General features: G+C 46.3%; 1 protein-coding gene across 1 annotated transcript in view; it reads left to right on the forward strand.

Annotated features, from left to right (window-relative positions):
* LOC133141470 (dentin matrix acidic phosphoprotein 1-like) overlaps positions 1–17248 on the forward strand; it is a 24893-nt gene extending 7645 nt beyond the window's left edge. The window contains exon 2 of the mRNA XM_061262076.1: positions 15488–17248. Within this exon, the coding sequence (XP_061118060.1) occupies positions 15488–17248 (1761 nt within the window). The remainder of the gene's footprint in view (positions 1–15487) is intronic.
* The last annotated feature ends 2522 nt before the right edge of the window (positions 17249–19770 follow it).

Here is a 19770-nt window from a genome sequence, read left to right on the forward strand (position 1 = left end):
CGTTAGTTTCGTCCGCCATCCGCTTTGTAAAATATCGGCCCAAATAAGCTCTTACATTGCAGTTATTTCGCTGAAGCTTTTATCCAAAGCGACTTACAGTTGATTAGACTAAGCAGGGGCCAATCCCCCCAGGGGCAATGTGGGGTTAAGGGCCTTGCTCAAGGGCCCAACAGCTGCAGTGATCTTATCTGAGCTAATGTCTCCCCATGTACATAGCTAATGCAAAAGTATTGGAACAGTGACACAACGTTGATGGCATCGGGCTCAGCACTACCACCCATTGGATTGGAAATAAAACAGTGAATATGTGGTTCACATACAGTGCATCCAGAAAGTATTCACAGCGCTTCACTTTTCCCACATTTTGTTATGTTACAGCCTTATTCCAAAATGGAATAGATTCATTTTTTTCCTCAAAATTCTACACACAACACCCCATAATGACAACATGAAATAAGTTTTTTGAAATTTTTGCGAATTTATTAAAAATAAAAAAATAAAAAATCACATGTACATAAGTATTCACAGCCTTTGCCATGAAGCTCAAAATTGAGCTCAGGTGCATCCTGTTTCCACTGATCAACCTTGAGATGTTTCTACAGCTTAATTGGAGTCCACCTGTGGTAAATTCAGTTGATTGGACATGATTTGGAAAGGCACACACCTGTCTATATAAGGTCCCACAGTTGACAGTGCATGTCGGAGCACAAACCAAGCATGAAGTCAAAGGAATTGTCTGTAGACCTCCGAGACAGGATTGTCTTGAGGCACAAATCTGGGGAAGGGTACAGAAAAATTTCTGCTGTTTTGAAGGTCCCAATGAGCACAGTGGCCTCCATCATCCGTAAATGGAAGAAGTTCGGAACCACCAGGACTCTTCCTAGAGCTGGCCGCCCGTCTAAACTGAGCAATCGGGGGAGAAGGGCCTTAGTCAGGGAGGTGACCAAGAACCCGATGGTGACTCTGTCAGAGCTCCAGCGTTCCTCTGTGGAGAGAGGAGAACCTTCCAGAAGGACAACCATCTCTGCAGCAATCCACCAATCAGACCTGTATGGTAGAGTGGCCAGACGGAAGCCACTCCTTAGTAAAAGGTACATGGCAGCCCGCCTGGAGTTTGCCAAAAGGCACCTGAAGGACTCTCAGACCATGAGAAACAAAATTCTCTGGTCTGATGAGACAAAGATTGAACTCTTTGGCGTGAATGCCAGGCGTCATGTTTGGAGAAAACCAGGCACCGCTCATCACCTGGCCAATCCCATCCCTACAGTGAAGCATGGTGGTGGCAGCATCATGCTGTGGGGATGTTTTTCAGTGGCAGGAACTGGGAAACTAGTCAGGATTGAGGGAAATATGAATGCAGCAATGTACAGAGACATCCTGGATGAAAACCTGCTCCAGAGTGTTCTTGACCTCAGACTGGGGCGACGGTTCATCTTTCAGCAGGACAACGACCCTAAGCACACAGCCAAGATATCAAAGGAGTGGCTTCAGGACAACTCTGTGAATGTCCTTGAGTGGCCCAGCCAGAGCCCAGACTTGAATCCGATTGAACATCTCTGGAGAGATCTAAAAATGGCTGTGCACCGACGCTCCCCATCCAACCTGATGGAGCTTGAGAGGTGCTGCAAAGAGGAATGGGCGAAACTGCCCAAAGATAGGTGTGCCAAGCTTGTGGCATCATATTCAAAAAGACTTGAGGCTGTAATTGCTGCCAAAGGTGCATCAACAAAGTATTGAGCAAAGGCTGTGAATACTTATGTACATGTGATTTCTTAGTTAAAAAAAAAAAAAAATTAGCAACAAAAAAAAAGTTCTTTCATGTTGTCATTATGGGGTGTTATGTGTAGAATTTTGAGGGAAATAAGGCTGTAACATAACAAAATGTGGGAAAAGTGAAGCGCTGTGAATACTTTCCGGATGCACTGTACAGTGTAGACTTTAATATGAGGGTATTTATGTCCATATCGGGTGATCCTTGTAGAACTCACAGCCCGTTTTATACACCGCCCATTCGTTTAAATTGGGTTTGTTTTTTCAACTTAATCTAAAAAAAGAAATTAAATTATGCCCAAACATCTGGATCTTGTTAGGCACTCGGTGGAAATACAGTGCGAAGGCCTCCATTTCAAACACAAAGCCTTTGATCGATTTACATACACAGGAGGGTCAATAATTGAATTGATCAGATTAACAGGAATGAGCCTGTTTGCTCTTTCATTTGCAGGGTGGAAAATATTCCCTGGCTCACGGATATCCATTTGTTTCTGCTGCAGTGCTTACTGTGTCTGTGCGTGTGTGTGTGTGTATGTGTCTGTGCGTGTGTGTGTGCCTGTGTGTGCGTGTGCACGTGTGTGTGTGTGTACGTGCATGGGTGTGTGCTTGCGTCCGTGTGTGCTTCAATGTGTGTGTGCATGTGTCTGTGTGCGTGTGTGTTTGTGTATGTGCTTGTGTGTGTGTGTACTTGTGTGTGTGTGTGTGTGTATGTATGTGTGTGTCACTAAGCTCCACCCTCCCCTCATCTGTAAACCCCCCCTTGCCCCCACCCCCACCCTCTCTCTCTCTCTCTCTCTCTCTCTCTCTCCCCTCTCTCTCTCTCTCTCTCTCTCTCTCTCTCTCTCTCTCTCTAAGCCCCTCTCTGTAAAAGCTGTGGTTTAAATTGGATCTTTGTGAAGAGAATCTCCCTCTAAGCTCATTGCTATGATGCGGTGGTAATGCAGCGATCACCAGACAGATGATTAGGGCAACACCATCCCCCCCGTGTGCTGCATGGTTTAGGGCAACACCATCCCCCCTGTGTGCTGCATGGTTTAGGCCAACACCATCCCCCCTGTGTGCTGCATGGTTTAGGGCAACACCATCCCCCCTGTGTGTGCTGCATGGTTTAGGCCAACACCACCCCCCCCCGTGTGCTGCATGGTTTAGGCCAACACCACCCCCCCCCGTGTGCTGCATGGTTTAGGCCAACACCACCCCCCCCTGTGTGCTGCATGGTTTAGGGCAACACCATCCCCCCCGTGTGCTGCATGGTTTAGGGCAACACCACCCCCCCCCCCGTGTGCTGCATGGTTTAGGCCAACACCACCCCCCCCCCCGTGTGCTGCATGGTTTAGGGCAACACCATCCCCCCCCCCGTGTGCTGCATGGTTTAGGCCAACACCATCCCCCCTGTGTGCTGCGTGGTTTAGGGCAACACCATCCCCCCTGTGTGCTGCATGGTTTAGGGCAACACCATCCCCCCCGTGTGCTGCATGGTTTAGGGCAACACCATCCCCCCCGTGTGCTGCATGGTTTAGGGCAACACCATCCCCCCCGTGTGCTGCATGGTTTAGGGCAACACCATCCCCCCCCCGTGTGCTGCATGGTTTAGGGCAACACCATCCCCCCCCCCCCTGTGTGCTGCATGGTTTAGGGCAACACCATCCCCCCCGTGTGCTGCATGGTTTAGGGCAACACCATCCCCCCCCCCCCTGTGTGCTGCATGGTTTAGGGCAACACCATCCCCCCCGTGTGCTGCATGGTTTAGGGCAACACCATCCCCCCCGTGTGCTGCATGGTCCAGGACTCCCGGGCAGGGAAAGCCATGTTTGCTGAAATGATCCAGAGCAGCTCACTATCCTGCCATACAAACTCTATGCTTTCAGTGCAGTGTGTCTGACAGCGCTGACCGGCCCTCGTACTGAGACTCCTACAGGAGTGCCCCTTTCTGTCTGTGACTCTCTCTCTCTCTCTCTCTCTCTCTCTCTCTCTTTCTCCGTCACTCTTCCTCTTATACCCTCTGTGACTCTCTCTCTGTCACTCTTCCTCCTAGACTCTCTCTGACTCTGTCTCTCTCTCTGTCACTCTTCCACTTAGACCCTCTGTGACTCTTCCTCGTAGACTCTCTGTGACTCTCTCTCTCTCTCTCTCTCTCTGTGACTCTTCCACTGAGACTCTCTGTCTCTCTTCCTCTTATACCCTCTGTGACTCTCTCTCTGTGACTCTTCCTCCTAGACTCTCTCTGACTCTGTCTCTCTCTCTGTCTCTCTTCCTCTTAGACTCTCTGTGACTCTCTCTCTCTCTCTGACTCTTCCTCTTAGACTCTCTGTGTGATTCTGTCTTTGTCTCTATGGCTCTCTCTCTTAGACTGTGAGTCTGTCTTTGTCTCTGTGACTCTGTCTCTTAGACCCTGTGTGAGTCTTGTCCTTGCCGCTGTGACTCAGTCAGTCTCTCAGTGACTGTCTCTCTGTAACTGTGTGACACACGCTGTCTGTGACTCTCTGTCTCTCAGTGACTGTCTCTCTGTAACTGTGTGACACACGCTGTCTGTGACTCTCTGTCTCTATGTAAATCAAATCTGAATGCAAATTCAAATGAGTGTCAGGATTTATAAGTACAATGCAGCCAAACAACTATTAGACCCACAGACAACCACACAAACACAAACAATTCACCTGAGACCCCCTCTCTCTCTCTCTATCTCTCTCTCTCACTCTCTCTGGCTCTTTCTCTCCTTTTCTCTCCCTCCATCCCCCACTCTCTCTCACCATATCTTTCTCTCTCCCTCATCTCTCTCTCCTCCACCCCTCTCTCTCTCCCTATCTCTCTCTTTCTCTCCCTCCACCCCTCTCTCTCTTTCTCTCTCTCTCTCCCTCCTCCCCTCCCTCTCTCTCCCTCTCTCTCTCTTTCTCTCTCATGGTTATCCAACTCTGCGCTGTGGCTGGTAGGGCTGTTGTCAGCAGCAGATGCGTTATGTTGCCGTGCCCTCCGGGCCTGTTGTATCTCAGGCACCGGAGCCCTGCGGAAGATTCCCTCCATGCCCGGGAGAACCTCAGCAGGCCGTGTTAGCAGCAGGGAGGATCATCAGCTGTACCAGGCTGCAAGAGACAACTTACCCAGAGCCCAGAGTTGTGTGTATGTATGTGTGTGTGTGTGTGCATGTGTGTGTGTTTGTGTGTGTGTGAATGTGTGTGTGTGTGTGTGTGTATATATATATATGTGTGGGTGTGTGTGTATGTATATGTGTGTGTGTGTGTATGTATATGTGTGTGTGTGTGTGTATGTATATGTGTGTGTGTGTATGTGTGTGTGTGTGTATGTGTGTATGTGTGTATGTGTGTGTGTGTGTGTCTATGTGTGTGTGTATGTGTGTATATGTGTGTGTGTGTATGTGTGTGTGTGTGTGTATATATGTGTGTGTGGGTGTGTGTGTATGTATATGTGTGAGTATGTATATATATATATATGTATATATATATATATATATGTATAATATATATATATATATTCACAGCAGCTCCTGCTGTGTTTGTGTACTGTGGATTAGAAGGCCTAGCAGGCTTAAGGTTAATAAAATAAAATCTTCCGCCTCTCCTCCCGGCTCCCTGTGACGAGACTAATTAGTGTTAATTAACACGGGACGGTGTAAACCTGGACCTCGCCACTCTGTTTGATGATGGATATCTCCCCATCACTGCCTGCTCCAGAGAGTGTGTGTGTGTGTGTGTGTGTGTGCGTGTGAGTGTGTGTGTGTGTGTGTGTGTGTGTGTGCGTGTGTGCGTGTGAGAGTGTGTGTGTGTGTGTGTGTGTATGCGTGTGAGAGTGTGAGTGTGTGTTTGTGTGTGTGTGAATGTGTCCATGTGAGTGCGTGTGAGAGTGTGAGTGTGTGTGTATGTATGTGTGTGTGTGTGTGCGTGTGAGAGTGTGAGTGTGTGTTTGTGTGTGTGTGAATGTGTCCATGTGAGTGTGTGTGTGTGTGTGTGTGTGTGAATGTTTGTATGTGTGAGTGTGTATGAATGTTTGTGTGTGTGAGTGTATGTGAATGTTTGTGTGTGTGTGAGTGTGTGTGAATGTTTGTGTGTGTGTGAGTGTGTGTGAATTTGTGTGTGTGTGAGTGTGTGTGAATGTTTGTGTGTGTGTGAGTGTCTGTGAATTTGTGTGTGTGTGAGTGTGTGTGAATTCTTGTGTGTGTGAGTGTGTGTGAATGTTTGTGTGTGCAACAGAGAGAGTATGTGTGTGTGTGTGAGAATATGTGCGTGTGTGTGTGTGTGCGTGTATGCGTACGTGTCTGTCTGCGTGTGAGTGTGTGTGCGTGTGTATGTGTCTGAGAATATGTGTGTGTGTGCATTTGTTCATAAAGTGTGACTGTGCCAGGAGCCTTCGCTCCATTAAATATTCTGCTTAATAATTTGTCACGAGGTGCTCTGCTGCGCGGAACAGAACTCACACTCTTACACATTTTTAATATTTATTATTAATATTTCATTGCAAAAATGTGTCGAAGCTTTATGGCCAATATTTTTTTATGCTTGCCTGGTTGTTAACTGGAATTCCATTAATCACGGATGCTCGGGAATGTTCGCTCGTAATCGGGAAGTTTCCGGCGGACAGATTGGTGATTGAATGGGCAAACTTCAGGCAACGCGGCGGAAAGAGCCGGAAAAACAGACAAAACAAGACAAAACATCTCTGACCGTCTCTTGACTGCCAGACGGAAAACGCTCCTGGTTAAAATGGCCTCCCGGTTCGACGAACCCCTGAACTCTGAGCATTGTTTTTGGTTGAATACTTACGGCATGCTACGTTTAACACTGTCCCTGCACACCCGTTTTCTTCTGCCAGTTCCAAGAGTTTAACCCTTAAGGGTCAAAAATGACCCGCCACTATGTTTAACAGTAGAGAACGCCCCCTAAATTATCTTCTTTTTTTCAATTTGAAATTTGATGACGAAGTTTGTGATGAGTGACAGGTTGTTCCTTCATGGAAAATGGATTTGCGGTTTAAAATTCAATTAAGCTGCTGTATTTTAGGGGTGATTTTTCACCCCAAGAGGAGCATACAGAATATTGAGACTACAAGAGGGTTAATGCTGCTCCGTTTGGTCGATTTGATGGCTACCACTGATGGCTGCGATGCTGATAACCTGCCATCCTTTCTGCTCTTTACTTTAAATCTTCTCTTGTAAATCACTCCAGATAAGAGTGCCAGCTAACCAATTAAAGCCTTTTTCCAAAGCGCTGTGCAGTTGATGTTTCTCCTTCACCCACTCATACACAAACACTCACACACCAACGGCAAGGCACCAACCAGCTCGTCAGGAGCATTAGGGGTTAGGTGTCTTGCTCAGGGACACTTTGATTTCGACAGATTGCGTCTCTTACTTCCTGAGCTAATGTTGCTCCACGTGTAATCGCTCAGCCTATCAATGAAGTTTCCCCCATAAAGCAGGGTAGCCATGTTCTTTGTATTAAACGCCACCATCTCTTAGCCTCAGCTCCACAATCCTCTCTCTCTCTCTCTCGTTAAAGTTTCCATCCTAATGTTTTGCAAGTGGTCAGCGAATATCCAAAAAGTCAGCAAAAGAAAATGCCAAATCAGTGTGTGTTCCCGTCGACAACCGTTTTGGGAATATTGTGAAGCGGGAGGAACAAGATAACACAATCAAAAGTGCCAGCTGTCCCTTTTCTGGGCTTTTCCACCTCGGCCAATCATAAAAACTTTTATTGCCATATTTTGGCGTTTTTTTAATTTCAGGCTTTTCCACTTGGATATACTTATTTGCTCATTCAACATTTGCATAAAATAGGATGGAAATTTAACGCGTTTCTGTCTCTTAGCTCCACCCTCAGCCTCAGCGAGGGGTGTGACCGCAGTCTGTGATTCGTAGGCTGTGACGTGATGTCACAGGTCAAAGACCTCCCCCACATTTCTGTCTAATCACCAAAAGATACTTTCAGTCGGAAGATTGAATTTTCTTTAGCCCATCTGAGATTTCAAATGGTCCAAATATACTGCATTTATTTTTTTGGTTTCAACCAGTTATATAATTCACCAGTGACGCTGAAAAAATATTTTATTTTGCTATCATGAACCTCAAGTAATTTACATAAAAATATCTACTTCGCTCATAAATAAATCTTGTTACAAAATGGATGCCAAGATGCTGACAGCTTCATTTTGGTCAGGCTCTTATCGAGCTGCCAGAATGGATGCTATGCAAAATGGTGCCTCTCTAGAAGAGGGTGGAGGGTGGGGTGGGAGGGGGGGGGGGGGGTAGGCTAAATGTCAGTAGTCTAATTTAATGGACATTGGTAAATTATATGTTAAAATGTATTAATCTGCCATAATCGGTCATGAAAGCTCACAACCAATGCCATAACATTGTTGTAATCCATTCATGAATAATTTTCAATTCATTATCTGTTTTGCAAAAAAAAAAAAAGAAGAAGATGTATGGTATACATTATCACAGCATTGTGACGTTTGTTATGAGCAGTAATATGCAATATCTATAATTGGTTGTAGCCGGTTTTATGTCATGATTATGACATGAGTTACCTAGGATTATCAATGTATCCCTGAGTTCAGCTAAAGGGCTGATATGACAGGAGTGAATTCATATTATTTCACAGAATATCATATGTAAATGAAAAGACAACAAAGAAATAAAAAAGGAAATTGCTTTACCTCTGGTCCACAAATATTATTAAAAATATGATGAAATATATATGTAGCCTCCCACGTCCTGGTTTGAATGTATTACTCTTCAGTCCAGGGTTTCCCATGCACAAGATTGATTCAAGGATGTTGAATCAACAAGGTAAAGGATCCTCCACACACACACACACACACACAAGGACACTCCAATCTGGAGCGTGATATTTCAGTCACACCCTTGAAACAGCCCTGGATCCTCATGGTCTCAGCTGCCCAATGAGAGCCAAGCGGAGAAGGACAAACTTCCCCAGAACCAGCTTACTGGAGTGAGTCATTAACCCTGCTTACTGGAGTGAGTCATTAACCCTGCTTACTGGAGAGAGTCATTCACCCGGCTTACTGGAGAGAGTCATTAACACTTCTTACTGGAGAGAGTCATTAACGCGGCTTACTGGAGAGAGTCATTAACCCAGCTTACTGGAAAGAGTCATTAACCCGATTTACTGGAGAGTGTCATTAACCCTGCTTACTGGAGTGAGTCATTAACCCTGCTTACTGGAGAGAGTCATTAACCCTGCTTACTGGAGTGAGTCATTAACCCTGCTTACTGGAGTGAGTCATTAACCCTGCTTACTGGAGTGAGTCATAAACCAGGCTTACTGGAGTGAGTCATTAACCCGGCTTACTGGAGTGAGTCATTAACCCGGCTTACTGGAGTGAGTCATTAACCCGGCTTACTGGAGTGAGTCATTAACCCTGCTTACTGGAGAGAGTCATTAACCCGGCTTACTGGAGTGAGTCATTAACCCTGCTTACTGGAGTGAGTCATTAACCCTGCTTACTGGAGAGAGTCATTAACCCTGCTTACTGGAGAGAGTCATTAACGCGGCTTACTGGAGTGAGTCATTAACCCTGCTTACTGGAGTGAGTCATTAACCCGGCTTACTGGAGAGAGTCATTAACCCTGCTTACTGGAGTGAGTCATTAACCCGGCTTACTGGAGTGAGTCATTAACCCGGCTTACTGGAGTGAGTCATTAACCCTGCTTACTGGAGAGAGTCATTAACACTGCTGACTGGAGTGAGTCATTAACCCTGCTGACTGGAGAGAGTCATTAACACTGCTTACTGGAGTGAGTCATTAACCCTGCTTACTGGAGTGAGTCATTAACCCTGCTTACTGGAGTGAGTCATTGACAAAAGAAACAAAAACTGGAGAGAGTCATTAACCCTGTTCACTTATTAACAACCACTGGCCACTGAATTTAATTTGAAAGGGAGCTCTCTCTCTGTCTCTCAAACTTAAATTCAGCTTTATTGGCATGTCAAGGGTACATTTACAATATCAAAACATACACAGACATAACAAACAAAGAAAATAGCCAATAACAAATTGAACTGCAGTAAACATACAGAAGAAATCAAGAAATCGAATTCTACATCTACATCTCAAACAATTAGTAATGAACTATAATAGATCTTTCTTTATTTTCCTTTTTGGTGCCATTGTTATTATTATTAGTATTAACACCAGGTGTGCCAAATACACCCAGGAAATAATTGTGCTTTTAAAGCAATGCAGAAAAGAAAGAACAGCCTAGTCTCATGGAATTTTGCGATAAAGATAACATATGTGGAGTGTTTTTCTACCGAGTCTCATGGGATATACGTTCCGCACCTCTGAGCACTTCTACTGCGTTTTTACGATTACGTTCTCACAGGCACACTTTGCTGCTGTTTTTAAAAACAAATATTCCACTGAGGGCGGCAAAGAAGTTCAGACTTTAAGGAGCATTATGAGCGTGTTTGAAAACTGCCTGTACTTCTCTTCTTCTTATGCATTAGGTGAACTAGTGATATGAGCTGGCTGTGTGAATTTAGCAACGTAAGATTCATGAAGAACCATTACTGTCAGTGTAGGCCTATAGACTCACTGAGCATTTTATTAGGAACACTATACTGATACTGGGTAGGGCCTCCTTTTGCTCTCAGAACAGCCTCAATTCTTCGTGGCGTGGACTCCACCCTGTCCCATGTTGACGTGATTGCTGAAGCCTGACCCCCGTTTCACTGTGATCTGATCTTTGAGTGAACCAGTGTTGGTGCAGGCAGCCAATGAGCTCATTTCGCCAGGCTGGAGGAGGACAGAAATTGCCCAGCCCTGCATTAGAAGATGTGTACACTGTGGCCATGAAGGGATGCCCGTGGCCAGCAGCAATACTCGAATACCTCGGCTGTGGCCTTCAAGCGATGATTGATTGGTATCAACGAGCCCAAAGTGGGCCAAGAAAACATTCCCAACACCATTAAACCGCCTCCACCAGCCTGGACTGTTGACACAAGATAGGTTGCCCCCATGGATTCATGCTGTCGGTGCCAAATTCTGACCCAACCATCTGACTCAGCAGAAATCGAGATTCATCAGACCAGGCTACGCTTTTCCAGTCTTCCACTGTCCAGTTTTGGTGAGCCTGTGCCCACTGCAGCCTCAGCTTTCTGTTCTTGGCTGACAGACGTGGAACCCGGCGTGGTCTTCTGCTGCTGTAGCCCATGCACCTCGAGGTTCTACGTGTTGTGCTTTCTGAGACGCTTTTCTGCTCACCGCAACTGCACTCTCTCATCAACGAGCTGTTTCTCTTTGCAGAACACCGTGTTTTTAGTTTTTCGCCCCATTCTGAGTAAACTCAGTAGAGTAGAGTAAAAGTAGAGTCTGTTGTGTGTGAAAATCCCTGGAGATCAGCAGTTACAGAAATACTCAAACCAGCCCATCTGGCACCAACAATCATGCCACAGTCGGAATCATTGAGATCATATTACCCCATTCTGATGGTTGATGTGAACATTAACTGAAGCTCCTGACCTGTATCTGCATGATTTTATGCACTGCACTGCTGCCACGTGATTGGCTGATTAGATAAGCCCATGAATAAGTAGATGTACAGGTGTTCTTAATAAAGTGCTCACTGAGTGTATATAGTTAGTTAATGTTTGCCATTTACCTCTGCTAGGTCGCACATAACAATGGAAGTGTCAATCATTTGTGATAAAGATGCAATTTCATATATAAATACTCTATAATGACAGCATGTCAGGGCATAGGTTTTCATCCAGTAGATTATTGATATATGTACTAATTGCCTGGAACTGGCATTTTCAATGACCTGTCTTATTATATTCAAAGAACCCATAGACATACTGTAAAGCAAACACTGCGGTAATTGAAAGCAATGGCAATCCAGAACACTGGCTTAGAATTTTTATATTTATTGCTCCGAAATGACATTCTCAGTCATTAATATTATTATACTCACAGAAACCATAAAGGAAGGAAAAAAAACTGCAAAGCAAAATAATTGAAAGCAACGGAATACTAGAAATACTGGCGTTTTCCAAAACCCTTCTCTTCAAAGAGTCAGCTCTGAACTGACGGAATGAAAGGAGTCCCCACTGCCCACTTCTCCTCTTCCCCCTCTCCTCTCCCCCTCATCCCTCTCTCCTCTCCTTCCCCTCCCCCTCTCCTCTCCCTCTCATCCCTCTCTCCTCTCCTCCCAATCTCATCCCTCTCTCCTCTCCTCTCCTCCCCCTCTCATCCCTCTCTCCTCTCCTCCTCCTCCCCCTCTCCTCTCCCTCTCATCTCTCTCTCCTCTCCTCCTCCTCCCCCTCTCCTCTCCCTCTCATCTCTCTCTCCTCTCCTCCCAATCTCATCCCCCTCTCCTCTCTTCCCAATCTCATCCCTCTCTCCTCTCCTCCCCCTCTCATCCCTCTCTCCTCCTCCTCCTCCTCTCCTCTCCCTCATCTCTCTCTCCTCTCCTCCTCCTCCCCCTCTCCTCTCCCTCTCATCTCTCTCCCCTCTCCTCCCAATCTCATCCCTCTCTCCTCTCCTCCCCCTCTCATCCCTCTCTCCTCTTCTCCCCATCTCTTCCCTCTCTCCTCTCATCCTCCTCTCATCCCTCTCCCCTCTCCTCTCCTCCCCTCTCATCCCTCTCTCCTCTCCTCCCCATCTACTCCCTCGCTCCTCTCTTTATCCTCCCTCTCTCATCCGGCTAAAGCAGAGGACTACAGCCTCACTGCTTCAGCTGAACCTGAGGCCTGTCCCCTGCTGACAAAAACAGCTCAAGCTATGTTTTGAAACAGCTGGTAGCTGGCAATTTCAAGCTGGTCATAGCTGAATTAATTAATTCTGACTGTATGTCTATCTATCTATTAGAAGGGCAAAGTCTGTATGTAATCTAATTTCTCATTTGTTACCTAAAGTGATGGAGCAATGTGGGGTTAATGGCCTTGCTCAGGGGCCCAACAGCTGTGTGGATGTACACCTCCGGGGCTTGAACCACCAAGCTTGTGCCTTGGTCATGTACCTTAGCCACTAGGCTACAGGCTGCCCCAGTCATGTACCTTAACCACGAGGCTACAGGCTGCCCCAATCATGTACCTTAACCACAAGGCTACAGGCTGCCCCAGTCATGTACCTTAACCACGAGGCTACAGGCTGCCCCAGTCATGTACCTTAACCATGAGGCTACAGGCTGCCCCAGTCATGTACCTTAACCACGAGGCTACAGGCTGCCCCAGTCATGTACCTTAGCCACTAGGCTACAGGCTGCCCCACTCATGTACCTTAGCCACTAGGCTACACGCTGTCCCATTCATGTATCTTAGCCACTAGGCTACAGGCTGCCTCAGTCATGTACCTTAGCCACTAGGCTACAGGCTGCCCCAGTCATGTACCTTAGCCACTAGGCTACAGGCTGCCCCAGTCATGTACCTTAGCCACTAGGCTACATATTCCAAAGTATTCCAAACTAGGGGGGGAATTGGAGATAGAGATTACACTGCAAAAAATATCCCAGAAAATATGACCACGATGTTGCCAATGAAAAAACATTTTCAGGATAGGAAATAAACTTTTTTTTTTCTGCCCTCCTTAAATAAGTTTTGGGGGCATTTAGGGGGCACTTCCAGGGCAAAGTTATCGAATGTAAAAAAAAAAAAACCTCAGTTCTTTATGTTGCATGAAGGACCATGACTCGTATTGAAACTCATATTCTATTTTCCGCTTTACGGACAGGCACTGCTCAAATTCCTCCTCTACTGTCAACAGAACACAACATAACATATGATTGTCTTTCGGCATAGAGGCATGCTATCGGAAAGGATTTTAGACAGTTTAATCTAAAATTCCCCTTCTGTGTAGTGAAAAACAGCACATAACATTTATTTTTCTTTTGCCATATTATGGTATGCTTGGCAGGACCACTGCAGCACTGAGAGAAATGTTAGGAGCTAACCAGGCCATCTTCTTCTCACAATGGTAGAAGTTTTAACTTTGGACAGCATGGCTGCTTGGTTGTACAGTGTTCGACTGGCAACTGTGCAACTGTAGAGTTGCTGGTTCAAGCCCCAAATCGACATATAGTCTATGCCGAACTGAAACCAGAGAGATGTTGAGTCGGTAAATAAAAAAAGAACCCTATTTAACCCAAAAACTACTCCAGGGGTTTTACCCATCTCTCTCTCTCTCTCTCTCTCTCTCTCTCTCTCTCTCTCTCTCTCTCTCTCTCTCTAATAATAATAATAATAATAATAATACATTCTATTTGAAGTGGCGCCTTTCTGGATACTCAAGGTCACCTTACATTTGCGCAAAAATACAAAATAAACATGGTAAAAACATGATACAATATATCCAATTAAAAATAATTTACAATGAACATACAATTAATATCAAACAAACAGACAGCAGACAGAGATAGACACAACAACATGTAGAGGGAAGGAAACAGTCAGGGGTATGCAAGAGCAAACAGATGAGTTTTGAGAAGTTTTTTGAAAGATGACAGTGACTCTATGGCAGATGTGTATGGGTAGAGAGTTCCAGAGCCTGGGTGCTGTAGAGCTGAATGCTCGAGCACCCATAGTAGAGAGTCGGGTGGTGGGGATAGACAGGAGGCCAGCTGAGGAGGAGCGGAGAGTGCGAGGTCAGAGAGATAGGGGGGTGCAAGGGTGTTCAAAGCCTCTCTCTCTCTCTCTCTCTCTCTCTCTCTCTCTCTCTCCCTTCCTCATTCTCGCTCTTTCTCCCTCGCCCCACTTGCAACTGTTCTCTCTGGCATTTCTCCCAGGGCATCCTTGCAAAGGAGAACGTGTTCTCAATGGATTTCCCCGGGTTAAAAAAAAAGAAAGAAGTTTTAACAGACTTATGAGAACTAGAGGTAACACTGTGAGGAGAAGACACAGCTGGTGTTGTCGCCTTTTGTTAAATAAAGAAACGCTACATTTAGCAGCTTGCTAGCTAGTTGTCACTGTGTTATGGGCTGTGATTCCTCTGTGGAGAAGGGGGCGGGGGGTGGGGTGGGGTGGGGGGGGGGGGGTGGTAGTGTGTGGAAAGTACGATGGCCTGTCCTGGCCATCTTTGATTTGCGTTTGCAAATACAGATAAAAATATTGAGGTGAAGTGTTTCTTCATTTCCATTTTTGTATTTAGTTTTTTTCTTAGCAGCCATTTTGCCCAAAGCCCCTCCTGGATGTGCATATATAGGGTATTTGATGATACATTCAACTGGTGTTTGTGTTTGGCTTAAATGGTTTGCAGAGAGGAAGCCTTCTGGTGACTGTGGCTATGTGAAATAGTCAGAGGGCTTTATTCACTCTTGCAGATACATCTGTGTCAACATTAGCCATCAGACCATGCATAGACGCACAGACATATACACACACGCACATGCCCAGACGCACACACATATACACACACGCACATGTACAGACGCACACACATATACACACACTCACATGCCCAGACGCACACACATATACACACACGCACATGCCCAGACGCACACACATATACACACACGCACATGCCCAGACGCACACACATATACACACACGCACATGCACACACACACATACGTGCCCATATATGAACGCACACACACAAACATACATACAGACATAATATACGCTCACATATCAACACACACACACCCACACACAAACATACATACACACATACCATACACTAACATATCGACACACGCACACCCACAGACATGCCCATATATTAACACACACACACCCAGGCAGAGCGCAGAGCGGAGATCACAGAGTGCAGAGCGCAGAGCGGAGATCACAGAGTGCAGAGCGCAGAGCGGAGATCACAGAGCGCAGAGCGGAGATCACAGAGCGGAGAGTGCAGAGCGGAGATCACAGAGCGGAGAGTGCAGAGCGCAGAGCGGAGATCACAGAGCGCAGAGCGGAGATCACAGAGCAGAGATCACAGAGCGGAGAGCACAGAGCGGAGAGCACAGAGCGGAGATCACAGAGCGGAGAGTGCAGAGCGGAGATCACAGAGCGGAGATCCCAGAGCAGAGATCACAGAGCGGAGAGTGCAGAGCGGAGATCACAGAGCGGAGAGTGCAGAGCGGAGATCACAGAGCGGAGAGCACAGAGCGGAGATCACAGAGCAGAGATCACAGAGCGGAGAGCGCAGAGCGGAGATCACAGAGCGGAGAGTGCAGAGCGGAGATCACAGAGCGGAGAGCGCAGAGCGGAAAGCACAGAATGGAGATCACAGAGCAGAGATCACAGAGCGGAGAGTGCAGAGCGGAGAGTGCAGAGCGGAGATCACAGAGCGGAGATCACAGAGCGGAGAGCGCAGAGCGCAGAGCGGAGATCACAGAGCAGAGATCACAGAGCGGAGAGCGCAGAGCGCAGAGCGGAGATCACAGAGCGGAGATCACAGAGCAGAGATCACAGAGCGGAGAGTGCAGAGCGGAGATCACAGAGCGGAGAGCACAGAGCAGAGATCACAGAGCGGAGAGTGCAGAGCGGAGATCACAGAGCGGAGAGCGCAGAGCGGAAAGCACAGAATGGAGATCACAGAGCAGAGATCACAGAGCGGAGAGTGCAGAGCGCAGAGCAGAGATCACAGAGCGGAGAGTGCAGAGCGGAGATCACAGAGCGGAGAGCACAGAGCAGAGATCACAGAGCGGAGAGTGCAGAGCGCAGAGCGGAGATCACAGAGCAGAGATCACAGAGCGGAGATCACAGAGCAGAGATCACAGAGCGGAGATCACAGAGCGGAGAGCACAGAGCAGAGATCACAGAGCGGAGAGTGCAGAGCGCAGAGCGGAGATCACAGAGCGGAGATCACAGAGTGGAGATCACAGAGCAGAGATCACAGAGCGGAGATCACAGAGCAGAGATCACAGAGCGGAGAGCACAGAGCGGAGATCACAGAGCGGAGAGTGCAGAGTCCAGAGCGGAGATCACAGAGCGGAGGGCGCAGAGCGGAGAGCACAGAGCGGAGATCACAGAGCGGAGAGTGCAGAGCGCAGAGCGGAGATCACAGAGCGGAGATCACAGAGTGGAGATCACAGAGCAGAGATCACAGAGCGGAGATCACAGAGCGGAGAGCACAGAGCAGAGATCACAGAGCGGAGAGTGCAGAGCAGAGATCACAGAGCGGAGAGTGCAGAGCGCAGAGCGGAGATCACAGAGCGGAGATCACAGAGTGGAGATCACAGAGCAGAGATCACAGAGCGGAGAGCACAGAGCGGAGATCACAGAGCGGAGAGTGCAGAGTCCAGAGCAGAGATCACAGAGCGGAGGGCGCAGAGCGGAGAGCACAGAGCGGAGATCACAGAGCGGAGAGTGCAGAGTGCAGAGCGGAGATCACAGAGCGGAGGGCGCAGAGCGGAGATCACAGAGCGGAGAGCGCAGAGCGGAGAGCGCAGAGCGGAGAGCGCAGAGCGGAGAGCGGAGATCACAGAGCGGAGAGTGCAGAGCGGAGAGCGGAGATCACAGAGCGGAGGGCGCAGAATACAACTTCGTGTTTATGATTTTTCATCAAAGATTCACAGGCACATACACACACACTGCACTCATCAACTGCACAAAGAGCCATACTGGCCAGAAACGACATTAGCCTAGCCGCTAACAGGAACACCCTCACTATACCCGACTGTGTCTTCAATGTGGAAACAGTTAAAAGGGAGGCCATATTGTAAAGAGAAGACAGTGCTTGTGCAACACACTTGATTACAGTCATTTACAGTAATACAAAGCTACTTACAGTTTATCAGATGGCCTATCCCCCCTGGAGAAATGTGGGGTTAAGGGCCTTGCTAAAGGGCCCAACAGCTACCCTGGTCTAACTGTAGCGACACTGGGACGTGAACCACCAACCATCCGGGTCCCAGCCAAGCCACAAGGCTATAGGCTGCCCCATAACACACCCCACGCATGTGCATGTCAATTCAATTCACTTTCTGTTAAATGTATGTACAAATTGCACAGAACCTGTCACAAAGATGCTTTACAGGAAAACTCCAATTGAAAACCAAAAAATGGCAAGTGAGATAAAAAAGTTAACAAAAATCCCTGGTGCGAAGAAGGACATACTAAATTTGCAGGTGCTTTGTGTCCCCATATCTTGCATTGGCTCAATTTACAGCACTGCAATGTACTTTTGCTGTCTTGTAATTGATATTCAATTCATCCTGCAAGATTTGCAGATGTTATCTTCCTTCTATTAGAGTGCTGGAAATGTCTGATTATACAGACTGAGATAAGACATTTTTCTTTCAGTTGAATATTGCATATTTTATAGTTCTGGTAGACAGTGACACTTTTTAACATTTAAAATACATTTGGGAACATGTTAAATCAAACCAAGAGGACAAATTAACAAGGTGAAAATTAGCCATTTGGTACACAGCAGTACAGGAAGAGAAAGAAAGAAAAAGAAAGGAAGAGAGAAGAGAGAGACAAAGAAAGAGAGAGAGAGAGAGAGAGAGAGAGAGAGAGGTAAACCCCCTGGAGTAGATTTTGGGTTACACATGGCACTTTTTAAATTTATGGTCTCAACCTCTCTCTGGCTTCAGTTTGGCATAGACTATATGTCAATTTGGGGCTTTAACCAGCAACTCTACGGTTGCCAGTCGAACACTGTACCACCAGGCAACCACGCTGTCCAAAGTTAAAACTTCTACCATTGTGAGAAGGAAGAGTGCATTGTTTGTTTGCGTTTGTGTGTGTTTGTCTGTTGGCTGGTGTAACACTTTGCCGACGGTCCCCTGTAGAAGGATTTAATGGGTTTTATCAGGAATTAACAGCAGCTCCTGTTTGCATCAGCACGCAAATGAGATGATAAAACGAGCACATAAAGTTTGCAGTTTTACTGAAAGCAGGAGAGGAGCGTCTGATATCGCCTACCCAGCGACGTTAAGGCTATCCCGCTCAAATTAAAGAGCGATGACCTCGACCTGCAACATTTAGCCTCGAAATGAAACTAAAAGCCTCCTCAGCATTTCCCAAACAAAACTAATTAAGCATTACAAAAACGGAACTGTGAACAGAGACGGTTCAGCAATAAACAGCGTTTCTCACCATTTTATGATGTGATTTTTAGGACAGTCAATTTTGAAATATATTTCTTATTTGCATAAGTGGCTTGATAAGGGAGCAATGTAAACAGGAGTTTTTAAGTCTTGACTTAAAGAGCCCACAGGGTAATGTCACCGATCGTAATTCTAGCTGGGATTTCTAATGTTAGGGAAGGCAGTAACTGATATTCCATAAACTTTTCCCCCCCTGAAGGTGTTCATATTTTACACTTTCCCTTGGCCCAAACTTTTCCTGTCATGAACTCCATTTATCTCTTCATACATTTACAGATGTTTGTTCAGGGACTCATAAAGTCTTCAAAGTTTAATTGAATTTCCAAACTATTACTTTCAGCCAAACAGAACTATCATAACTTGACTGCGATGACAACATTTACAGATATACCCCTATATTTACAGTACATATATACAGTATATACGGTATATATATATATATATATATATATACACACACACACACACACACACACACACACACAGTGAGCACTTTATTTGGTATTTATTAGACTTAATCTTTAGGCTTCTACTGCTGTAGCCCAGCCACTTAGAGTTATGATGCGTTGTGTGTTCAGAGATGCATACCACTGTTGAAATGTATGGTTATTTGCATTACTGTCACCTTCCTGTCAGCTTTGACCAGTCTGGCCATTCTCCTCTGACATCTCTCATTAACAAGGTGTTTCTGTCTGCAGAACTGCTGCTAACTGGATAAATTTTATTTTTTTGCACTGTTCTTTGCGAAATCCCAGGAGATCAGCGGTTTCTGAGATACCCAAACCACCCTGTGTGCCACCAACAATCATTCCACAGTCAAAGTCACTTAGATCAATTTTTTTCCCCATTCTGATGGTTGATGTGAACATAGATAATCGCAGGAATAAGTAGGTGTAATAAAGTATAAATGTACTCGGTGAGTGTGTGTGTGTGTGTGTGTGTGTGTATATATATATATATAT

Source organism: Conger conger, chromosome 1 (assembly GCF_963514075.1).
Source record: "Conger conger chromosome 1, fConCon1.1, whole genome shotgun sequence".
Classification (NCBI taxonomy): domain Eukaryota; kingdom Metazoa; phylum Chordata; class Actinopteri; order Anguilliformes; family Congridae; genus Conger; species Conger conger.